The sequence below is a fragment of the Hydra vulgaris genome, chromosome 07 (genome assembly GCF_038396675.1).
Source record: "Hydra vulgaris chromosome 07, alternate assembly HydraT2T_AEP".
In the NCBI taxonomy this organism is placed as follows: Eukaryota; Metazoa; Cnidaria; class Hydrozoa; order Anthoathecata; family Hydridae; genus Hydra; species Hydra vulgaris.
In genome coordinates, this window is record NC_088926.1 from 38579270 (window position 1) to 38604634 (window position 25365).

The 25365-nt window shown below is 27.8% G+C and overlaps 1 protein-coding gene across 2 annotated transcripts in view; it reads left to right on the forward strand.

Moving 5' to 3' along the window:
- The window catches only part of LOC100196991 (glutathione hydrolase-like YwrD proenzyme), a 29317-nt gene that overhangs the window by 217 nt on the left and 3735 nt on the right, over window positions 1–25365 (forward strand). The window contains exons 1-6 of one of the 2 annotated variants that reach the window (XM_065801838.1): window positions 1141–1376; window positions 12637–12893; window positions 13266–13428; window positions 17529–17735; window positions 17994–18237; window positions 24998–25166. In XM_065801838.1, the coding sequence (XP_065657910.1) occupies window positions 1374–1376; window positions 12637–12893; window positions 13266–13428; window positions 17529–17735; window positions 17994–18237; window positions 24998–25166 (1043 nt within the window). In that variant the 5' untranslated portion in view covers window positions 1141–1373. Of the gene's footprint in view, window positions 1–1140; window positions 1377–12636; window positions 12894–13265; window positions 13429–17528; window positions 17736–17993; window positions 18238–24997; window positions 25167–25365 lie in introns of those variants that run through there. The other variant, XM_065801839.1, reaches the window with a different exon arrangement.

Here is a 25365-nt window from a genome sequence, read left to right on the forward strand (position 1 = left end):
AAGCTTTCTTCAAACTATTTTTTTTTCTATTGTTGTTAAAATTATTTTTTCCTTTGTTATTCAATAATATGTTTTTATATCATACATATATAAAAATGAACAAAGTATAACGTTTGCAATATGTGTAGATATCTCACTAAAGCTTGACACTAATACATCATTAAAACCTAATACTTATATGTTAACGTAAAAAAAAACAACAACAATTAAAACTCAAATAAACAACCAACTAAAAGAAAAAGAAAAAAAAAACAACACCTCAACAAGGAAAATTGTTAAAATGAAAAAATTAATTTACTAAAAATATTAGAAACAAAAACTATAAGATACAAAAAGTATCAGATATAAGGAATTCTCTCTAGCACATTAGAAAAAGTACCTAGACCATAGAACCAAACCCTTTGAATTTTGTGGTCTACACGGCAAATACTTGTAAGTTCAAAAGTTGAACAATCTGTTTTTGTGTATACATTTCACTAAAATGTTAAATTGATGTTCAACGTTATCTGAACTGAAACGTTTTACCAACTTTCAATTTTCTGTCTACAGCAGAAAATTGAAAGTTTGCTTACTTTATCAATACAACAAGTGTTCAGGCTTATTTCTTATGTTTACACACAATAATACAACTGGTGTTTAGCTTATTTATTATGTATATATCCAATAGTACAACTAGTGTTCAGGCTTATTTCTTATGTATATCTGCAATAATAACTTAATTGCAAAACACTTTAATTTTAAATTTATGAAAAATGTGAACGAAAAGAATTTTCTAACAACAAACCAATGATATACTTTTATATTGCCATAAATTAATTAAAGTACTCTGGATAGCATACCAAGATCCAAAACTATGAAACAATAGTGAGAACAAAAAATATTTTTACGTGGTAAAAACAGATATAAGCCGATTCTCGGTTTGTTAAATTGCCTAATTTTAAGTAATCATGGCTAAACTGCCCCTAAATAACTGCCCACGTGGTTAAAAAAAAACTATCCTTTTAATTTACATTCTTTGAGTCTGAAAAAAATAAAAATTTCTTGATAATGCAAAAAAATGTTTTCAATCTATTATACATATGGATCAAATTTCCCAAACAACTTATTTGTTTTAAACCAATTATTATAGTGTACTTAGCTAACTCAAAGTGTACTAGCTAACTTAAAGTGTACTAGCTCTTGATTTACTGTAAAAAAGATTAATTTTTTAGTGGAACAAAAATTATTTTTATGAACAGAAAAGAAAAGAAATTTATGCCAGGAAGAAGATAATTGGTTATTATAAACACAGACTAGAAAATTAAAGGTTCTAGAATAGCATATTTTTTACAATTTAATGCAGGTTGAGATCTGAGGTTAAGGCTTATAGTTAAATGGTATGTGTCATTTTTATATCGACTACTATTGCTATTTTTAGTTTATCAACCAGTTTTTAATAATAAATTAAAAACTAGGGCTCTTATTTGTTTTAGCATGTTTGAGACTATACGAACTTTATTTATAGACAGTTCTCTACCATATCTTACGTAATAAACTTTTATTAAGAGCGAATTTAACGATTAATTTGTTGAAATTTCTTTGTAAAATTAACAATGTTTAAAAAGAACTCACTAAATTTCACATTCATTTATGTCTAACAAAAATATCTGGAGATTTAAAATAAATAATATATAACAAAATTAATATTTGTAGCTGCTTAAGCACAAATTAAATAACAGACGTGAAGCACATCTTTAGTAAAAGATGTACTGTTTGCACCTTTAAAAAAAAAAAATACTTGTCAATTCTATTCTTAAACGCAAAACTGACGTAGGCATTTTCCATGCTATCACCAAGTTATTCCAACAATTGACAATACGATTTGAGTGTGATTTTTTTATATGCAAATTCACGCATAAGAACGTTGGGTGGTGATTTGCAAATTGGTGGATTATATCATGAAATTATGATTGATAATCGTAAAATTGTTTTCTAGTTTGAACTGTTGGATCAAGTAACCACGTCGTGGTTACTTGATACCTAAGTTTCTCTCAATTTCTGTTGCTTCAAAAGTTAGAAATGTATTTCCACTATTCATTACATATTCCTGATTACTATTTCCATAACCAAGGTGCATAATTTTACGTTTTGCAACATTTAATTTCATTAACCATTCCTTTGATCATTCCGTGACAATATTTAACCAGCATTGTGAAACTCAGGACTTATTTCTTATAACAGTCTAGTGTCATCAGCATAGATTTTATGAAATGATTTCATCTTATCTGTTAAGCCGCCTATATAGACGATAAACAGTTTTGGACCAAGTACAGACTCTTGTGGAACTCCGCTTAGAACATTGATCAAGTCGCTAGAGTGTTTACCTAAAAAAGTTCGCTGTTTTCTACTAATAAAAAGTTACTCAATCCATTTTAGAACATTGCCATTGATCCCATATGCTACTAATTTATGTCTACAGTGAGAAATTTTATCAAACACTTATGCAAAGTCTTCAAATGCTATATCGATTGAATTTCTTTTAGCTAAGGCTTTCGTAATGTAGTCGACACTTTCCATTTTAGTTATATGTTCCCTTACAATCATTTCCATTACTGTACACGGAACTGATCTGATAGGCACTTGTCTATAATTAATAACATTGAGACGACTTCTTTTTTTAAGCAACGGTGTGACGTGTGACTGCTTCCAAGCTGTAGATGTCAAGCCTTCAAATATTCAAACACGGCGTTTACATGCTTTCTACACTTGACTTTTTAGTTTCCTACATTCACGAGTCAGTGTCGCTGATCGCTAGTCTGTGGAAGATAAGTAATAAGTTCCCAGTTTTTATTTTGCTTTATCACAGCTAATACTTCTTTATTTACCCACCGTGCGTTAAGAATAGTGTAAACTTTTCATTTATCCACGGTGCATTACAAATTGTATGGACTTCGTTATTCACGGTGCATTACGACATTTTTTAACGGAACGAGTTGCTGGCTGAGTTCATCATATTTAATGCAGAAAAGTTTATAGCATTTGTTAGTGTTTTTATTTTCAAATAACTGCTGCCAGTTAGTTTCCATAATCTTTTCACCAAAATTTACATAGTCATCTTTATTAAAGTCATATTTCTTACTTGAGAAAGTAGTCCGAGTTTTAGAAAAGACGATTTCATTCTAGCTAAATATGTGATGGTCTCGTGAGAATCATCTAACGGCAAAAAGCTGTATAAGTTAATTACTCTTGATGAAGAGCCTGCAATAATTAAATCCATAATGCTTTTTTGCTTTTCCATTTGATGCTTCGAATGTTGAGAAATCAACTTATTATTCTATGTTATGATCAAGAAAAGTATAAAGAAAAGCAGGAACTGCACTATTTTGACCGCTTAGTAATTTGATCATGCCATTTGATATCCTGAAAGTTGAAATTACTTGGTAGTAACATACGACTATACACTTTGCTAATCAAGTATAATGTATTATACTTATATTATTCATAATCAGGAATCTAGTCTACTTATAAAAGAAAGTACAGTGGATTAGAAATTTGATCAGGTTCAGTATTGCTCAAAGTTTGTTTCAGAATTTTCTGATCTATTATATTATTGATTGTGTCTTGGTTGGCGGTACGGAACATTCTCACGCTTTATTTTTAAATAGTGACCTACAAACAAATATTAAACAAGCAAATTAAAATTATCCCCCACTAACAGATTACGAATATTATATAATATAAAATTCTCTAAACAACACAACACAAACAAAAACCAAGATACAATAAATGCTAAAACTTTTTTACTTTGTTTTCGCATTTTACTTTTGAAATAGAAATAGTGCGTTTTACTTACTTTAACATATCGAACAAAGTTGTGACACTAAAAACCACCAACTACTGGGTGAATACATACATTATTAGGACCTCTTTTATTTTTAATTTACATTAATGACCTATTTAAAGATCCAAATCTAATTACAATTATGTTTGCTGATGGTACCAACTTATTTCTCTCTCATAATAACATAATAACATTATTTAACAACATGAACATTGAGCTGGCTTAAGTTTCTAATTGGTTTAAATTAAACAAATTATCATTAAATATTGAAAAAACTAAATGGATTCTTTTCCATCCAGCTGGTAAAAAACACCAACTTCCAATTAAATGCCAAATCTTTTTATTGATGATATTCTTATTAAACGGGTTATAGTAACAAAATTTTTAGGTGTGTATATTGATGAAAGTCTTACTTGGACGAACCACATTGCAAATTTATGTAATAAAATGTCTAAGAGTATAGGGATTTTATACAAAGCAAGAAGCGTATTAAACAAACATACATTAATTCAATTATATTACTCACTAATTCATTGCCATTTAAGCTATGCTAATATTGCTTGGGGCAGTACAAATAAAGGAAAACTCGAACCTCTTTATCGGCAACAGAAGCATGTTGCATGGCTTATAAATTTTAAAGGCCGTTTTGCTCATGCCAAACCTCTTTTATATGAAATGAAAGTTCTTAATATATACGAACTTAATATATACGAACTTAATATTTTATGTTTCATGTTTCAATGTAAAACAAACTTATTGCCTATTTCTTTTCATAATTTATATCTACAAAAAGACAGAAATAAAGATATATTATGGAATAATAATTTAATTCGACAACCGTTTTCTCAAACTAATTTTGGAAAATTTTGTATTTCTTTTCGCGGACCATTTTTATGGAGCAATGTAATTTTAAATGCTCCAAATGATATTTCTCAAGATTGTACTTTAAATTCTTTTAAATTTAATCTTAAAAAACTAATTTTTTCAATTACAAATATATTGATTTACTTTTAAAATATTTTCAAGTTTATTTAATTATTTTATTCTGTAGACTAATGTTTAATGTGAAAAAAACGTTATTTGTGTATATATTTTTTATATTATTTTAAATTTAAAATAAGTGTTTTACTTCAGCGGTTCTCGGTGACAAGACCTGCCGGTCTTCTTCGAGTTTCCGCGTTCTTTATTATTTTTATTACAATATCTTTTTATTGTATTTTCTTTCTTCTATTTAAATTTTTATTTTTTTATTTATAAAACCTGTAAAATGAATTATTAAAAAGTTGTAATAAAGAACCAAAAAAAAAAAAAAAAAAATTTCAGTTGCTAAAGATTATAAAACTCAAATTTAACTTTAACGTCTGAGAAACGATAGATAATTTTTCGGATTGCGACCAAAAAATTGAGCCAAATTGAGCGATTGAGCCAAAAAAAGCAACATGCATCCTCTTTTACCGTTGGTTTAGTTTTCCATTTATTTTTTTTCTTTTCATTAACTTTTATAATCACTTAAATTTTCCTTTCAAAAAACTATTTATTTTATCATCAATTTTTTTATGTTTTTTTTTTATTTCGTTTGCCTATCTTTTCTTACAAAATATTTTATTATGAAAAAAGCGAAAATTTAAAGAATGTAAATTTAAGCTGTTAAATTAAATTAGCTTAAAATCCTCTAAATGATTCAGGTGTTTTTATAGGCGGATCCAGTAAATGAAATTACGCTGAATCTTACACAAGTTTGAGGGTTTGAAATTTGGAATTGAAGTTTATATATATATATATATATATGTAAATATATATATCCAATTCTGAGCGTGTTTGACGTTAAGAGCAATTTTCTCACGTGTTTGACGTTAAGAGCAATTTTCACCAACTTTTTAAAAATTTTACCCATTTAAGATTTTTTTTATCAATAATATAGCGATAAAACATTTTTTGTATTGATAATATATTTGCCAAGATTTGTCTTAACCAATTATTTGGACAAAGAAACCACCAATTCTAGGTGAGATAAAATTTATTTTCTGTGTCATATGCTTAACGCTGAGAATGCGTTTTTTATGCTACATATTTAAGATTTAATTGCTCCAAATTCTGTATTATTTTATTAAATTTTTTATTAAAAGAAACCAAACATTTTTATATTATAAATTTAAGTATTTTGCTTTTAAACTATAATCTCAAATTGCAAAAGTTAAAACTAAAACTTAAAAAAAAGTTTTATATGAAAAGAATATTGCTGTTCACGTAAAAATTAGTTCAAAGAATGTTTTTAGAGTTTTTTAAATTACACAAATAGTTACTTAAAATAAAAAATCTTATGTTTTTACATTAATTTACTAGATTTGTTTTTAATTTGCCTGCATGATTGACGAAATGTTTTTCTCCTAAAAAAAGTTCCATTCATTACAGTTTTTTGAAAAATTGATTTTGCTTGTGTAATGAAATACATAATAAACTTGCTTTTGACTGCAAGCATTGCCAAAGTAGAAGTTTTTATCGGTTACTGTATCCGGAAAAGCTTTAACGATTTCTTATGATATTGGAGCAACAAGTTGTTTCCCATTTCGTAAACATCTCTTAAAAAAGTCATATTTTACAAACTTTATGTCGCTAAATTGCTAGTGTAAAAATTGTCACTTGTGCTGGGCTGAAATGAGGTGCCTGCAGTTGAACCTGTTCAAAACAGTGGAAATTCTATGCAAAGTCAACGTGGGAAACAGCATTAAATTATTGATTTTAGGAGGCACTATTAATGTCTTTTTTGTAACACTCAAATTGATTTTTTTGCATATAAGTATTCCAAATAAAATCTGGAATTGACGAATAAACTAAAAATTCTAGAGAAAACCAAGAGCAAACTTTTTGATCTAAATGTAATGATTTCAATCAACTGTTCTGTTGGATTTTTTTTTATATAAATGTAATGATTTTATTCAACTGTTCTGCTTAATTTTTTTTGTTTAAAATCAAGCGTGCCATATATAGTCTATAGACATGAAACATTTTTCATATTTTATTTTTAATTAAGTTTTTAATTAAAAATTTCATATTTCATTTTAAAGTAAGTGTCAATACTTTTAATTTTAAATACCCCTAAGTGCTATTAACTTTTGTTTAATAACTTTTAATGGTGTACTTTTCATATTAAATTTACTAAAAAATTTAAAAAATTGAAAATCTCGTCACGTAATTAATAACTTATCTTAGAGACATATTACATTATTAATGTTTTAATTAATTCGTTTTATCTCAAAAAATTACTTTTTTAAAAATATTTACCATAATTTTTGATAATCAATCGGCGGCGTGAATCAATTCAGCCTACATTTTCTAATATTTGTTTCAAAAAAAGTGAGTATTTTTTGCGTCTTATTAAATTCCTAGACTTAATCAGATATTTTGTTAAATAACTCAATTTTCTCAAATAGTTTAACAATTTTTTATTATAAATCCAAAATTACAATATTATAATATTTATAGACAAAATCATGACATTAAATTGATTTTGAAAACTTTTTAAAGTTGTAAAATGGATATATATATATATATATATATATATATATATATATATATATATATATATATATATATATATATATATATATATATACATTACAGTTTTTAAGTATATTAGGCATTATTATATTATTCGTACTTTCATCATGAATAGGATTCCACAGACTTTGTCTTTCGCATGTAATTGTGGAGTTTTTAAGTGACGTTAATAGAGTATATCAATTACTAATTAAGTATCTTGTTTGATGTCTGCGATTGATTAACGATACATTTCCTCAAATATATATTCGAACTATTTCATTTTAAAGTTTAAACATAATAATTCCTAAGGGTAAGGGTATAACAACTGAAAATAAGAAACCTTATATTAAGTTACTAATATCATAAGATCTGAAGACTTGTAAAAGGTTGGGATGCGTGTGTTTTAGCTTGAATTATGGACCATGTGGGACTAATTCTTATGATTTTACATTCAGAGATAATAAATTTATCCACAGAACATAATGTGACAATATCTAAAATGGGGTAAGGTACAGGCTTTCCCACCTAATTTCGACATTGTATTATTGAATTTCGATATTGTATCAGTACATTTCGACATTGTTGCATTTAAATTTGTCTGCTTTTATCGATGAAATTGTACTGTTTAGAAATATTTTTGATAAATTTGTGTCCTTAAAAAAATGTGTAAACCATCTTTTTGGGTCTCAATATAAGTAGATTCAATAAGCCTCATTTCACATTTTAGTCCATCGCATGCATCTTGAAATTTTTTCGCGTTCTTTACAGACATTTGTCTATTATTGATTAAATTTCTTACTTTGCTTCAGTACCATCAACTTCTTCTTTTCAATGTTTTTATGCTATGAAGTTCCATTCATTAAGAGCTTTTTCTCTGTCTTTTTGATCTAAATGAAATGGTTTTAATCAAATGTTCTGTTGGATTTTTTTAAATCTAAATTTAATGATTTTAATCAACTGTTCTGTTTGATTTTTTTTGATCTAAATGTAATGATTTTAATCAACTATTCTGTTTAATTATTTTGTTTAAAAACAACCGTGTCCATGTTGTCTATAGACATTAGACATTTTTCATATTTTCTTTTGTTATTTAATTTATTTACCTGTTTAAAAGTAACCAAACAGTCTTTTCTTGTAATAATTTAAATTTTTGGACTCAAGTAACAAACTTCTGACACCAAAATTGTGAATTTGAATAAATTAAAAAAAAAATTGTTGAAAAAAAAAGTTAAAAACCATTTTTATTATATTATTTTAATAATATTACTTTTTATTATACTTTTGATAATTTTTATTTATAATTGTTTATGCGACACAAAGATCGTAAAAAGTGACCAAGCTGTCCAGTTATGAAGACCTGGGAGATGTGAAAATAAAAAAATATTGTAGATGGTGTCGTTGAATAAAAAATAAAAATCATAAGAAAATATAAAATGAGTGGTAAGATTTTTGTGATGTTGAAGAATGAAGTTAGATGCTCGGGGGGCAAGGGGAGAAACAACTAACACTCTAGTCACTCTGTGCGTAGATCATATGTAACAACGAACAAATATTTGATATAATAATTTTAGAGACTGTTGATGTCTACAGGGGTGATGGTGTAGTGCATTAGTATGTACCGTTTGGTCGTCTAGTATGGTCTCGTTATGTTTTCGTCCACTTTCAAATTGGGTGAATGGAAAGCTAAACACACTCACTTCTTGTGCTTTTGGGCTAGCACATCAGAGCCAGACGTAAGACCTACAGAATGGATTTTAATTGATTGAATGCACACATTAGTCACCGTAGGCCACAAGCCACCACTCTTAGCCAAAAGAGCTACTACCCCGTGTTGGTGTGGAATGATGTGCTATGGAGTGAGATTTTAGATCCGAGCACATAGTCAGCGAGCGTTGATCCGACGTACATAATGGAGCTTCCGAATGTACGTATGCGTGAGTGTCAATGTAGTCATTAGGTTACTGAGCGCTGTAACCACATCCAGCAGGATAGACTAATGTCTGCTTTGTCGTTGCGGTGTACATTGGAAAAAGTCGGGGTTCACCAGCCACAAAAAATATATTTATAGTTTATGCAACAAAATGATTGCAAAAAGTGACCAACGAAGCCGTCCAGTTACGTAGACCTAAGAGATGTGAATATAGAAGTAAATTGTAGATGATGTCATTGGGTAAGAATAATGAATGAATGTAAAGACTATTTTGTAGGAGGAATAAAACTTCAGGACTACAGGGAAAAGGTGAACAATAACTCACACTCTAGTCATCCTAAGCAAATGTTAAAACAATGGTCTATGAGTAAACTAGTATGTATAAATCCCTCGGTGTATTAGTGGCTATCATGACTAAAAATATCATACAATATAAAATGATAAAATAAAATAAGTAAATAAAAAAATGGTAATAAATAATGGTTCGGGCAATACAAAAAGAAAAAACAAAGTATACATGTTCTACAAGGTTCGAACTCTGAATCTACAGATTACGACGCAACGCACTAACCACCACCCTATAGTGTCATAAGTAATCGTAAAAAAATGTAAATAAATGTTGTATAAAGAATGTAGCAAACATTAAAAAATAGGAAACTGACAACTCCCTGTGCATCAGCAAAATATTTAAATATCATGAATAAATCAAATATATAGTAAAAAGCTACCAAAGTATAAAAATATATGGGTACAAGAGGTATAAAAGTTTAAGTATGTTAACATTTAATATGTTGACTTTCTATTATACTTATAACATAATTTAAGTGTGCTACGTGATTTATTATATAAAAAAGGTCTCAATTTTTACAAAACGTTTATTACAGTAGATATTTTTGTTTCAAGAAAGCCAATATGATATCTCCGTGATAAATTTTACTCAAAAAAATTTTGTATAATTTTCACATTTAATTTCATTCTTATTAATAATTAAAATTATTAAATTAAAATTATTAATAAGGCAGCTTTAAAAGAAAAATAATTGATTTTTGTTTTGTTTTTATGAAAGAGAGTAAAGCTAGTTTTTTGATAATTTAGGAATAATTTGTTTGCTATGAATCAGAGGTTGATTATTAAACCATTAATATTATATTAATACATATACATTACATATCTTAATACATATTTTATATATATATATATATATATATATATATATATATATATATATATATATATATATATATATATATATATATATATATATATATATATATATATATATATGTATTGTCCACGATATATTTAAAGGTTTCAATGAAAAAAAATATACTTTAGGTGTTTTCATAGATCTAAGTAAAGCCTTTGATACTGTCGATCATTTAATTCTTTTGTCCAAACTCGAGTTCTATGGCATCAAAAATTCTAACTTGGCTTGGTTTAAAAGTTACTTGTCTAATAGGAAGCAATATATTTCTTACGATGGTGGTAAAACGGATAATATGATTATTACATGCGGTGTTCCCCAGGGATCAGTTCTAGGGCCCCTTTTGTTTCTAATTTATGTCAATGACTTATATAAATTTTCTAATATTTTAAACACAACTTTATTCGCCGATGATACGAATTTGTTTTATTCTCATGAAGACATTAATATTTTATTTTTAACAGTTAACAAAGAACTTGATAACCTAACCCAATGGTTTAAAGCCAATAAATTATCTTTAAACATTACTAAAATTAAATACACATTATTCCATCGTGTTCATAAAAAAGAAAATATTCCACTTAAACTTCCAAATCTTTTTATTGATAAAAATATAATAAAAAGGGAAATATCGTCAAAGTTTTTGGGCGTAATACTCGATGAAAATGTTACATGGAGAGAACATATAAGTGTTGTTGAGAATAAGGTTTCTAAAAATATTGGTATACTGTATAAAGCTAAACAGGTCTTAAACCAATCTTGTCTTAAATACATATACTTTTCATTTATACACTGTTACCTAAACTATGCTAACATTGCTTGGTGCAGCACCAATGTTACAAAGCTAAGTAAACTTCTATGTAAACAAAAACACGCCATTAGGATTATTACAAATGAAAATCGCTTCTCTCATTCAAAAATACTTTTTAGTAAACTTAATATTCTAAATGTTTATAATTTAAATCTCTATCATGTTCTTATATTTATGTTTAAACTTGATAAAAAAATGGCACCATATTTATTCAACTCTTTATTTAAAAAAATAAATCACATATACAGCACAAGATTTTCAAATAATAACTATACTCAATCCAAAACCTACTATTCTGCCACTAAATACTTAATCACAAACCGAGGACCTAAACTCTGGAATACACTTTTAAATAATGATCTTAAACCACTTTCTTCGCTTAATCAATTTAAAACTAAACTTAAGCAAAATCTTTTACTAAACGACAATGAACTAAATTTCTTCTGAAGCGTTTAAAATGAGAGTACTATTATTAATGATTTAGTATTAATAATTGTTATTAATAATTATTAATTGTCTATTCTAATACATAAATATGATAAATAATCTTGTCTCTAGTCTTGTTTCTGTTTATTTTTTTTTTTTTGTTTTGTCTTCTTTTTTTTGTTTTGTTTTGTTTGTTTGTTTGTTTGTTTGTTTGTTTTTTCTTCTTTATTGTTGGTCTTTTTAGTAAGTAAAGTAAACTTAAGCGTTAATAAAAAAAAATAATTTATAGCATATGTAACTTTTACGGTTTTTATTAGCATTGTAATTTACGGTATATTTATTATGGGGCTTAGTGATAAGGCAACTATAGTCTTCTTTTTGCCCCTGTCATATATTGTTTTTTATTCATGAACATTGTTATTGTAAATACTATTAACGACGAAATATATAATTAAAAATATATATATATATATATATACATATATACTATTTATATATATATATATATATATATATATATATATATATATATATATATATATATATATATATATATATATATATATATATGTATATATATATATATGTATATATATATATTTATATACATATATACATATTCATATATATATATATATATATATATATATATATATATATATATATATATATATATATATATATATATATATATATATATATATATATATATATATATATATGTATATATATATATATATATATATATATATATATATATATATATATATATATATATAATGAATGATGAAATTAATATATACCTTGTTTAACTTTTAAATTAATTGTATTTTGTATTTTTATTACCTAAATTAAACTCAAACATAAATAACTTTTAAGACCAAAATGTTTATATTTTGTTTTAGTTTAAAATGTTTAGTGAGAAATTTTATTCTCGGAGATCAACGGTTCTTGCAACACATGCAGCTGTTGCAACTAGTAATCCAACTGCCAGCGAAATTGGTTTGAGTTTGTTAAAAAATGGAGCCAATGCTGCTGAAGCTGCAGTTGGTATTGCCGCTGTTTTGAATTTAGTTGACCCAGGAATGACTGGTCTCGGCGGAGATTGTTTTGTGTTATTTTACGATAATAAACAAAAGATTGTGAAAGGAATAAACGGAAGGTAATAATTCGAATAAAATAAAGCAGAATAAACAGGTAATTTTTGGATAGAAATAATTCGATAATAACTCGAATAGGATAAATTCGAATAAACGGAAGATAGTTTTCGGATTAAAAAAAATTACCTTCTGGTATTTTTTTATATTTAACATTCAAGATTAATATTCAATATTTAATTATATTCAAGATTAACATTCAAGATTTAATATTCAAAAAAAGAAAAATTTTGCCCATTTTTATTTCGTTAATTATAGTAAAATAGTAATTATAACAAAAATTATTTGCTAATAAAAAATTATTTGCCTCGATTATACATATTTTTTAAATTTCTCAATCAGAACTTGCTAAAAATAACTTTGTTTCATTTTTTTAGCGGAAGATCTCCAAAACAACTGACTTTAGACTTGCTTTCTGAAAAAGGAATATCTATAGAAAAAGGTTTTAAGAAAATTCCACGGTCTTCTGCATTTTCTGTGATGGTCCCAGGTGCCGCAGCAGGTTGGATTGATTGCGTGGAAAATTTTGGATCTGGAAAGGTTTTCATTATTCTTTTATACTTGCATTGATATATTTTTTTTATTACTTGCGTTGTCAAATTTCTTTGTTAATTTCAAAAACCTTTATGAGCGCCTGCATACTTGTTTTTTAAAAATCTTCAAATTGTGTTTGACTTATTCAAGTTGTGTTTGACTTGATCAAATTGTGTGTAATTCTGTTTCCTAAATAAGTTTTTTTGTTTTTGTTCATATTTTTTATAATTGTTTCGATGATTGTGTGCAATATCGATCCCCACGTGATAGTACCGCGCTTAATTTGATTCTCCGAATGTGACCATTTTTTTTGCTGTTAACTAACCGAGAGCAAATTTCAAAAAGGTGATAAGTGTAAAAGGACGTTTTAAGTTGTTTAAGAAAATTTCAATTACCTGTTTTTATCAAAAATCAAACCTAAACAATATAAATTGCCTTTAGAATAAAGTCCTTAGATTTATTCACCTTCAAAATTACTTACTTGATAATGTTTTTTCTTATATAAGTTAAAGCAGCTAAGTTATAACAAGAAAAATGTGACAGTAACTTCTTTAAATCCATTATTATTTTGCAATATATTGAGGTCCAATCAGGATTAGAACTAACGATCACACTCTGACTTGTAAAATGTGTTCCAGTAAAATCTACCTCATATCCATCTGTCTTGTAGGACTCTTTTTTCTAGCAAAGGAGGCAACCCTTCTTTATCTAATTGGCTATCTTAGATGTAAGTCTGATGTAAATCTAAATTTACACCAGCCTGATTTACTGAGATCTACGGTAGCTCTTAAAGATATTAATTCTAAAAAGAACTGCAAAATATAGAGGCATTAACAGTGTCATGTTTTGTATGTGCTTTTTCTGTATAACTTTCATTTATAACTGTATCATTTCTTTCATTAAATTTACAAAGCCAACTCCTTGGAAAACAAACGCCTTTTTACAATTACAAGAAATTAAAAAATGTATTGTAAGGCATTAAATTCTCTATTCTCAGATTAAAAAATCTCGTATTTTTTTATATATATATTTTTATAATTATATTTTTATCTCCTAAGATAAGAAATAGAAAATCTTAAACACGATCATTGATAAAGACAAGTTTAACATTTTTTCTTTCATACATGAGTATAATTTTATTATCATATATTAGATAAAATCTTATTACTTCTACCATATATTAATTAAAATCTTATTACTTCTACCATATATTTGGTAAAATCTTATTACCTCTACCATATATTAGGTAAAATCTTATTACCTCTACCATATATTAGGTAAAATCTTATCACTTCTACCATATATTAGATAAAATCTTATTACTTCTACCATATATTAGGTAAAATCTTATTACCTCTACCATATATTAGATAAAATCTTATTACCTCTACCATATATTAGGTAAAATCTTATTACTTCTACCATATATTAGGTAAAATCTTATTACTTCTACCATATATTAAGTAAAATCTTATTACCTCTACCATATATTAGGTAAAATCTTATTACCTCTACCATATATTAGGAAAAAATCTTATTACCTCTACCATATATTAGGTAAAATCTGTGAGTGCATGAGAAGCACTTTTCCTCTAACTTATTTTTTGATTATGACGACAAATTAATTTACTTTTTGATATTCAAATCAGTTTGGCTTTTGTTACTAAAACTCTTTCTCATTTAACCTCCTTTACAGCTCGGGATCAGGACAACATTCCTGAGATACTGTTCTTTTCAAAGCTCTTTTCATCACCCTTTAAACTAATTAAGAAAAGTTTAACTGAATTAAAAAAGTTCCAATTTTAAATACTCTGATAATCACTTAGACCTCTCAAAATATAGTTACCAGTTTTCTAACTAATACTAGTTATAATATAGATTATTATTTAGTAATTATAGAAATATAGTTACCAGACTTCTAGTATTAGTTTTAACCCTCTCATTTTACTGCTGACTTGCTGAAAATGCTGGGTCCTTCTGACTTTTTAACCTCTAAAACCAAAAATGTTTTAACATGTATTGGATTGAAGCAGTGAAACGAGGTTTATAGCTCATGACATATCAAGGGTTTTTAATAAAGTATGACGTCTTTTGCATAAAGTTTATGTGGTGTTCCTCAGAAAGTTTTCAAAAACGTTGAATCAGTCCGTTCAAATCCCAGTGTTAAAATTGGGTTTCGATCTAACCGCAGTACTAAAGTTGTATTTGATCAAGAACATTATTCTTTATTTCTTAGAATTTTTACTTTACGTTTTCTCTAGTTATTATTCAGTACAGGCCTCTCATAGAAACCATATAACTTTACGTTTTCTCTAGTTATTATTCAGTACAGGCCTCTCATAGAAACCATATATTGAGTACAGGCCTCTCATAAAAACCATGCAATTTATTGCAAAGTTAGTATTTGCTAAGAAAAGTTTTGTATTAATGTTGGTTTTATAAAGTTGCAAGTGTTTTGTTTTACATTTCACTGCCTAAAATATTAAAAAGCATTGTAGCAGCAGACTTATTTATCTTTTATCAAGCCATAGTATAGCATTGTTTTTATTTATTTGGTGTGATCATTTGTGAAATACTTCTGTCTTTGAACACGGTTGATATATACAGTAAATAATACACATTTAGTTGTGAATTTCCGATTGTCGTACCCTATGCATCAAAGCGAAAATAGGATTTTTCACAATTTTAAAATATTTTTTCAATTTTAACTTTTTAATAAAATTTCGGTTTTTATTTTTTTCATTCGTTTATTGTTTTTTAAATAAACATTTAATAGAATATTAAGACATTTAATAAAATATTAATTTTATACAAATATAAATATATATATATATATATATATATATATATATATATATATATATATATATATATATATATATATATATATATCCACTACGCAAAAAATTTTCAAAACCACCCAAATTGAATTTTTTCCCATTCTAGTGTTTGTGTATAATGTAAAAATATTTTTTATCAAATTTTAAAAACTATTCTAGAGCCCCCTCAGAGCCCCTAAAGACAAGCCCCAATTTCCTGTTTAAAACAGTATCTTTTTTAGTTAAAACACAGAGAAATAATTATTGTGAATCTCATTTTTCAAGTATTTAGAAATTAAATCACAGAAATCAAGCCAAGCAAAAGCAGCTCGCATAATATATGTTAAATTATCCAGTTTAACCAAGCTAGTTCTGCATTTTTGGTTAACAGTTATAGTCAAAGTATCAGACGGGAACCCCAAAACTAAAATTAAGACTGTTTTTCTGAATGTTATTAATGTTGTTTCATTAACATTTATCGCTAAAATGAACATCATCCTTATTTATTACTAAAATGAGCTGCAATTTTTAAAATTAATTTATTTCTTATCTTCTTTATGGTATTTTTTGAGAAATTTAACAAATCTTTTTTTTCAGTCGCATCGGAATTTGGACTTGAATTGAGGTTGGAGTTCTGAAACTAATCAAAAAGCTGAGCTTTCTTGCCTATGTAATTTGTATAATTACTTGTAATCTTATAATTTGCAATCAGGAAAAACACAATTCTCACGATTCCCTACATATTTTTCTTAAAGGGTTTTTAAATTTTTTTCTTTTAAAATGTTAACCGCTCCAAACAGTGGTCACATTTAGCAACAAAAAATTTTATTTTTGTATAATTCATAAATCTTATATAAGTGTCTTTAAAAAATAACTTGGTATTATTATATAAACAAACAAATATAATCTAATCTTTAATGATAAGTAATGAAATAACCACGATTGACGGCCACATTCCATTGGTATTGTGCAATGTCCCTGTTCATAGTAACTTTTGTTTTTATAGCGTCATAGTATTGTGCAATGTCCCTGTTATAGCGTCATAGTATTGTGCAATGTCCCTGTTCATAGTAACTTTTGTTTTTATATTTATTAAGAACTAATAAGAGAATTTATTATGTAATTTTCTAAAGTTCATATAATATTTATGCTGTTCATTTTAATTTTATTGGTTTCGCAACACAATGAAACATTATTTGAATAAATGTTTAGGATTGCTACCAACTTCTAATGACCGTCTATCATCCATTTTATTATTTAAATTTTTTAAGTCTAAACAATTTTTAGATATCGTTAGAAGAAATATTTCGTCCTGCTATTCAATTAGCTGAAAATGGATTTCCAATGCACGAAGTTACTGCTACTTTGTATCTCGAAAACTACTTGCATCTAAAAACAAATGATACTTCCTACGGAAGTGATTTATTAATCAATGGTAACCCTCCTAAAACAGGTCAACTTGTTCGAAATCAAAAGTTTGCTGAGGTCTTAAAGGTATTTTGCTATAAAAATCTTTTAAGTAAAAAAAAAAAATAACATTTTTTCAATCATTTTTGATGAAGAATTTTTTCTAGTTCTTTTAAGTTTTTTTTAAATTTATTTCCTATTTTTTTTTGTTTATTTCCTATTGTTTTAAAAAGATCCTAAGTAATCAAAATATTTTACTATTTTAAAAAGCAAAATAAATTGCGTGTTAAATTAACATAAACAAAGATTATGTAGATTTGGAATTAAATATGATTTAATTACAAGGATTTAGCGAAAAACGGAAAAGTAGGTTTTTATAAAGGAAAAATTGCTGAAGAAATTGTAAAAACTGTACAAGGAAATGGAGGATGCTTAACTATGGAGGATATGGAATCTCATTGCAGCACTTATGATGAACCAATATTTACAGATTACCGAGGCTTTAGAGTATGGGAAATGCCACCTAATGGTCAGGGCGTTGTGGCGTTGATGGCTTTGAATATATTAGAAGGATATAGTTTAAAAAACGGTAAGAAAAAAGTTTAACCCAAAATTTTGTAGTTAAACTATAGAAGTAATAACTTTGTTGCAAAGCTATTATAAATTTATCATCATAAATTATTTATCATAAATTAACATAAATTTATATGAATATATATATACATATATATATATATATATATATATATATATATATATATATATATATATATATATATATATATATATATATATATATATATATATATATATATATATATATATATATATACAGTGTCCGACAAAAAAAAAGCTTTGATAGACATGCAAGAGAACTCAACTAAATTTCTACAACTGAAATAGAAAAAAATAAACATAAAAATAAAATTTTTTATTTGGTGCATTGGTTCTTAGATAGAAAAAAACAAGAAAAAAATGACGAAAATTTGAGAATTTTTATTGAAATAACGAAATAGACCAAACTAATACTTTGTGGTGAAGCCACGGCTTTTGATCATTGCCTTGCACCGACGAGGCATCAACAAGTTATTGTAAGAGTTCCCCAGAAATGTTCTTCCATTGATTTTGAAGAATTTGAAACAACTCTTCTTCATTTTTTGGAGCTCTTGTCTTGATTCCATGATCCCATATATTCCAGAGATTCTCAATAGGGTTCAGATCAGGACTTTGAGCTGGCCAAGAAAGAACCACTAATTTTTTGTTCTTCAAATAATTTTTCACATTGTTTGCCGTATGTTTCGGGTCATTATCTTGCTGAAAGACCCAACTTTTATCTTTAAAGAGCTCATTTGCACTAGGTATCAGTTGATGAATTAAGATTTGTTTGTACATTTTACTGTCCATAATACCAGGAATTTTATACAAACGACCAACACCCGATGAAGTAAAACATCCCCATACATTCACTTTTTTATCGTGCTTTACTGTTGGCTGTGTTACTAGTGGATTGTAACGTTCATTATGTAACCGCCAAACACACGGTCAGTGTATCCACTTTCATGCCATGCCACAATTTGGCCCTTTTTCAAACTCAGTGAGTTGTTTTCTTATTTTTTTTTAATTTGTCTGGCGCATTGTTCGACTTGGGTGCTTTGATAGAAAAAGCGACAATTGAAGCAAGAAAAATAATTTAGGATTACGTTTTCGCTCACAATAAATATTTTTTTCACAACTCGCCAAAAATTTATCCGGAATTCGACATGTCAAGCTCTAATTGACATGTCGAATTAAAGTAAACATGTGGTTGTAGTTTGCCCAAAGATATTTCTAGAATATTAAAGATACACTATTGAAATGAATTATTTCTTCCTGAAATAGTATCAAAAAATATATATATTGTAAAGAATATTTGATTGTCATTCTTTTTTGTTGTAATTTTTTTAGAGTTTACCTAAGATTTTTTTTTCTCGGACACTGTATATATATATATATATATATATATATATATATATATATATATATATATATATATATATATATATATATATATATATATATATATATATATATATATATATGTATATATATATATTAATATATACGGCTTTTGAAAGGAAAAGGCAAAAGGGGCAAACTGACCCGGGCGCCAAGAATAACGAGGCGCCGGACAACCCGTTTTTATTTTTTATTACAATAAAAAGAAAACATTTTAATGATTGACATTATGAAATCTGCTTAGTTTTTGTATTTGAGATTGAAACTTTAGTACTTGGGAATAAAAGCACATGAAATTTTTTTTTTAATTTTAATAACTTATTATAACTAATAATAAACTATTTTTTACGAAAAAAATAAAGTTTAGTAGTAATTGAATTAGACGGAACCAAACGTGTTCCGTAAGTCCATGTACAGTTAGCCATGCTAGCTTATGCTCAACTGTGCAGAAGATGATGCACTGTGGTAGTCATAATGGTAGCTAATCAAACTTCACTTTGAAACAACCGACACTGGTAGCACTGAAAACTTCGTTAGGTAATCCTTTTCATGGGTGAACAACGCGATTGTTGAAGAGTTGAAGCGAACGAGACATTTGTTGGCAATTTCACAATAACTTTCAAACAGTATTTGACTGTTGAAGCAAAAGAGAGAATCACAGCTTAGCATTTTTTAGGCAAATAAACGGCCTTGCCTCCACCAGGACCCGATCAGTTATTAGGTATTTGAGTTTTTGTATCGGGTTTTAAGTAGACGAAATGCCTACGTAAGGATTTTAAAATTTTATACCTTTTTTTTAGATATTGTAACACGCTTGCCTCAGAAGCACGAGATCAGTGGTTCAAAGCCATTTCTGGGCAAGTTTTTCAAGATTGGGTAGGAATAAGTTGCTCTGTGATAAGGCCCTAAGGGCTCCTTAAGGCACCTAAAGTTATTTTTGCATTTTCTAAACAAGCCAATATTTTGTTTACAACGAAGTGTTTTTTGGGATTTGTTGTAATGGTCTATTGCAGATTTATTTTATTGTATTGAATGTTACAAGTTTTCTGAAAATTAAAATATTTTAAACAGTATCTTTAATAATAAAAAATAAGGCAATAGAATAGTTTTTAACGAAAAAAATAGCAAAAACACAATCAGTGACTGTTGCAAACACTCTAACGCCAAAACCGTAAGAAAAATACAACTAATTTATGTTCTTTTACCCAATTATTCTGTTTTGAGTCAAAAAGATTGATTTAACTATTTTAAATATTCTCTAAAGCAACGAGGTTATCTGCGTGATTCTAAGAAGAAAGTCTTTCCCTTAAACATGTTTTATCAATTTTTGCTTAATTTGGAAAAATTAGAAACATTTTAAGTAATTCAAAATTGATTTTTGGTTTGATGCTCAACCACCAATGCTCTCTACTGTTTCTATTGATCTCTCTCTTAAGCACGAAAGCAATATTCAAAAGCGGGTATCAGCCCTTTTTTGTTGGAACTGAGGAACTAGAGATCAATGATGGAAATTCATAAATAATGTAATGGATCTTCAATCAACCCAATTGCATCAATAGTTCAAGAAAGAGGCATACATTTGTTTTACAGTCTCCACTGGTATATATTCAGAGCTCAAGAAGCAAATTAATTCTGAGACAGCTTAATAGAGAACAATTCTTTGTGGAATTTTAGGTGTGACTCTTTTCTTGGGTTCAAGGAAATTTTCTAGGTAACTAATTATAAAGTTCTATAAATATCAATTTTAATTATTTCTATAGTTATTGTAATAATTTAATTATAATTATTATATAAAATTATGTTTGCAGATTCAACAATGCACGTGATTGGGAAAGGAAATAAATAACTTCTTGCCGGTATGGAGCTTATTGGTACCTCTCTTTGTCGACTCAATGGGTTCATCAGAGAATGTGTTGGTGTCATCCGAAGTATAGCTGTGAAAGAAATCCAGAATGGTATCTACTTCACCATCATAATCAATGGTAACCCGATACATTTTACACTGAGTAGATAACCTTGGTTATTCGTTTTCTCCTCTTTGAACGAGAAACTAATTGCTGACAAATCAAAGAACGATTCTTGTGTGTTGAAGCTTTTGAGAAGAAGAATGGAGTCAATAAATTAAAGGTTATCACTGATGTGATTGCAAAGCTTGGTTCAGATATTTGAAACTGTCGCGTACAATATATATCGCGTACAATACAATATTGTCTATACAATAATGGATCCAATATATCAGGTGCTTACAAGGGAACTCAAACCTTAATAAGACAAAGTTATTCGGAAGCTCTGTACGTTTCCTCTAGCACTTACTGTCTGAGTTTTGCTGGTGTGTACGCAGTTGAATCAGCCATTGAGATCAAAGTATTCTTTGGAAATGTCAAACTTTTGTACGTATTTCTTAGTGAAAGCCATGCCTAATGGAAGATCCTCACTGATGTGACAGGAATTTTACCGCAGAGACTTTTTATGAGACAATGGAGCTCTTGTACCAACGCAATCAAACCACTCGCAAAGATGCCTGGAGAATTGTTGGCAGCTTTTAACCCATTCATAAAAAACCTTGATCAAACTAGTGAGCAGCACAGCCAAGAAAGAGCCTTATAAAAAGGTTATCATCTTTTGAATTTGTTTTGATAATTACGATTAGATACAAAACCCTTAATGTTGTTAACGACGTTAGTCGTCTTCTACAATCTGAAGCCAATACCATCTATAACGAGCTACTTTTGATTATACAGCTAGTGGAAGGTCTTAAATGGATTAGGGGCTCTTGGTTGCAATTTTTCCAAGAGGCTGTACATGTAGCTGGACCGCTAGGATTATAAACTGAACTCGCTTCTAAAAGAAAACGTAACCTGAAGCGCTTTCGCGATGAGTCATCAAACACAGTTTATTTCCACGATAACCAAACAAAAGAATTCTAAGTCAATCTTTTTAATGTTGGTTTAAATAGTCAGATCCAGCAGATTGGTTCAAGAATTGAGGCGAGCAGAACGGTTGGCAATTTGTTTTTATTCATCTGGCTGGATAATGATGATCTTTCCGTTCAAAATAAAGTTTGCGAACTTGTACAGTTTTATCTGAAAGACGTGAACAAAGAGGATCTCATTGAAGAGGTTTTAAAAATGCCCCTAAAAATTTTTAAACAAGAAAATTCACTGCAGCTATTCAATCAAATTTTCGAGGAGAAGGCTGAACGCCTTTTTCTGTTCATTTGTATCATGCTCAAGATGTTCAACACTAATAATCATGAATAATCGTTTAGTAAACAGAATATTGTAAAAAGCACTCATCGTTTGACCATGTGCCAGGATCGCGTTACTGTTTTTTTGATTATTTTTATTGAAGAAGATTTGACTAAAAAGATCAGCTACGATTATGTCATCAATATTTTAGCAGCCAGAAAAGCTCGAAAAAATTACTTTTAACCTCTTTATTTACCTTTCTCGAAGATTTTGTTGATTGACTTTGTGTATATAGTTTTAAAACTAATGTTTTAGAATATTTCAGTTTTGATTATTAAACCGTTCCTGATTCGAGAGAAATAATAGTATCGCAGAAATACAATGTGCTGTATCAGAAATTGATATTTGCTGCATTCACAAAACTTTAAATTTTGTAATTTCTTGGTTTGAAATAAGGACGCCGTTCTCTATTTTCGACCCGGGCGCCATTGGCTCTCTCGAAGGCCCTGTATATATAGACCTCGGTAAAAGACAAAAAGACCTTATTTTTGCTTTTATGGAAAAAAGGGGCATTAAAGGGGCAATAAGATAGTTATTAATAAAAAGATTATATTTGTTTTTAGGTTTTAAACAATAAAAATTTTGAAATACATTTGGCGACAAATTTTCTTTACATTTAAACATAAGACATAAAATATTAAAGACATTTAGTTGATATTCCTTTAAAACATTCATTTCATTAAAAAGTTGTTTCATGCAAAAAAAATTTGAAACTTATTGGGCGAGCTGCCCAATAAGTTTTAATTTTTTTTTTAAAAACTTAGGCAAGCTAAATAAGAACGTCTAAATAAATAATACAATTGTGTTAACTGGTATTTACTTAATGTACCTTTTGCTTTATATAGAATTCCGATGCATTTAGCAATTTTATTTAGGTATTATCGATATGATTTCTGCAAGATATATTTTTATCAATATATACTCTCAAGAAAATTTTTCTGTTTCTTTAATGTTTATATTACCATTTAAAAGATCTGGTATGACATAGGGAAAGCGGCATGATATATGCAGTTTCTGGTTTTTTTTGAAGGTGGATAAAAGAGTGTTCATTTTATTTTTTTCTATATTTAGAGATAATCTATTTTGTTTAAACCAAACAAAAACTTTTTTTAATTCATTTGTTATTAATAAAAGCACATTATCTCTATGAGACAGAAAAAAATTTTTGTTCTGCAAAGTTTATTGTTGTTAAGTTTAATGAATTATTATGTATATTATACAAATGAGTGAACCGAGTATGCTGTGTATGAGTGAACCGAGTATGGATCCTTGTGGAATACGATATGTTATAATCATTAATAGATGAGATATAGAGTCATTTTTGTAAATAAACTGTTTGGGGTTAGCAAGATAACTTTTGAAACATAACATGAAAAAAGTTATTAAAACAGCACTTGATGATTGACGGCATCAAATGCTTTGACGGCATCAAATGCTTTGACGGTTTCAAATGCTTTGACGGCATCAAATGCTTTGACGGTATCAAATGCTTTGACGGCATCAAATGCTTTGACGGTATCAAATGCTTGACGGTATCAAATGCTTGACGGTATCAAATGCTTTGACGGTTTCAAATGCTTTGACGGCATCAAATGCTTGACGGTATCAAATGCTTTGACGGTTTCAAATGCTTTGACGGCATCAAATGCTTTGACGGTATCAAATGCTTGACGGTATCAAATGCTTTGACGGTTTCAAATGCTTTGACTGCATCAAATGCTTTGACGGTATCAAATGCTTGACGGTATCAAATGCTTTAGGCAAATCAATAAACATTCCTAGTGTAAAAGAAGAGTCTTTAAAAGAGTTACATTCGCGTAAGTTGATAATTGACATCCACGTTTGAATTATTTTTTTTAAATCAAATTCTTTGTTTATTTCATTTTTAATAAGATAAGAGTAGACAAATAAAAAGTATAATTATGAACAATCGAACGCACTTTAAAAAACATATAATAAAGTTATAGTTCATTATAATAACAATAACAATTTATGATAAAAAAATATTTAAATAATATTTATTTGATTATTTAAGCGTAATACTTATTTGATATATTTAAGTTTGCCAGCATTTTATTTATTACAAACAGCGTATTAATCTTACAGAAAATCGAATGTCGTCATCTTTAATACATAAACTGATCGAATCAACTAATCTTGCTTTTGAACAAGGATTTAAATGTATTTTTGATCCATCAGTTAAACCTGTTAATCTCGAATTATTATTATCAAAAACAAATGCGGAAGAAAAGAGAAAAAGCATAAATCTTGAAAAGTAAGTGAATGGTATATACTTCTTTAAATATAAGAAATTTTAACCGTTAAACTTACTCGAAACACAACCTCAAAGTTTTTTCAATTTAAGTTCACCTCCCCAAGGCCTTAAAGGCCACTACAGTCGAGGAGGCTACTTTAGCTGTGGTTACAACTCTCTCTCAAATCTATAACTCTGAAACACAAACCTTGACGAACAA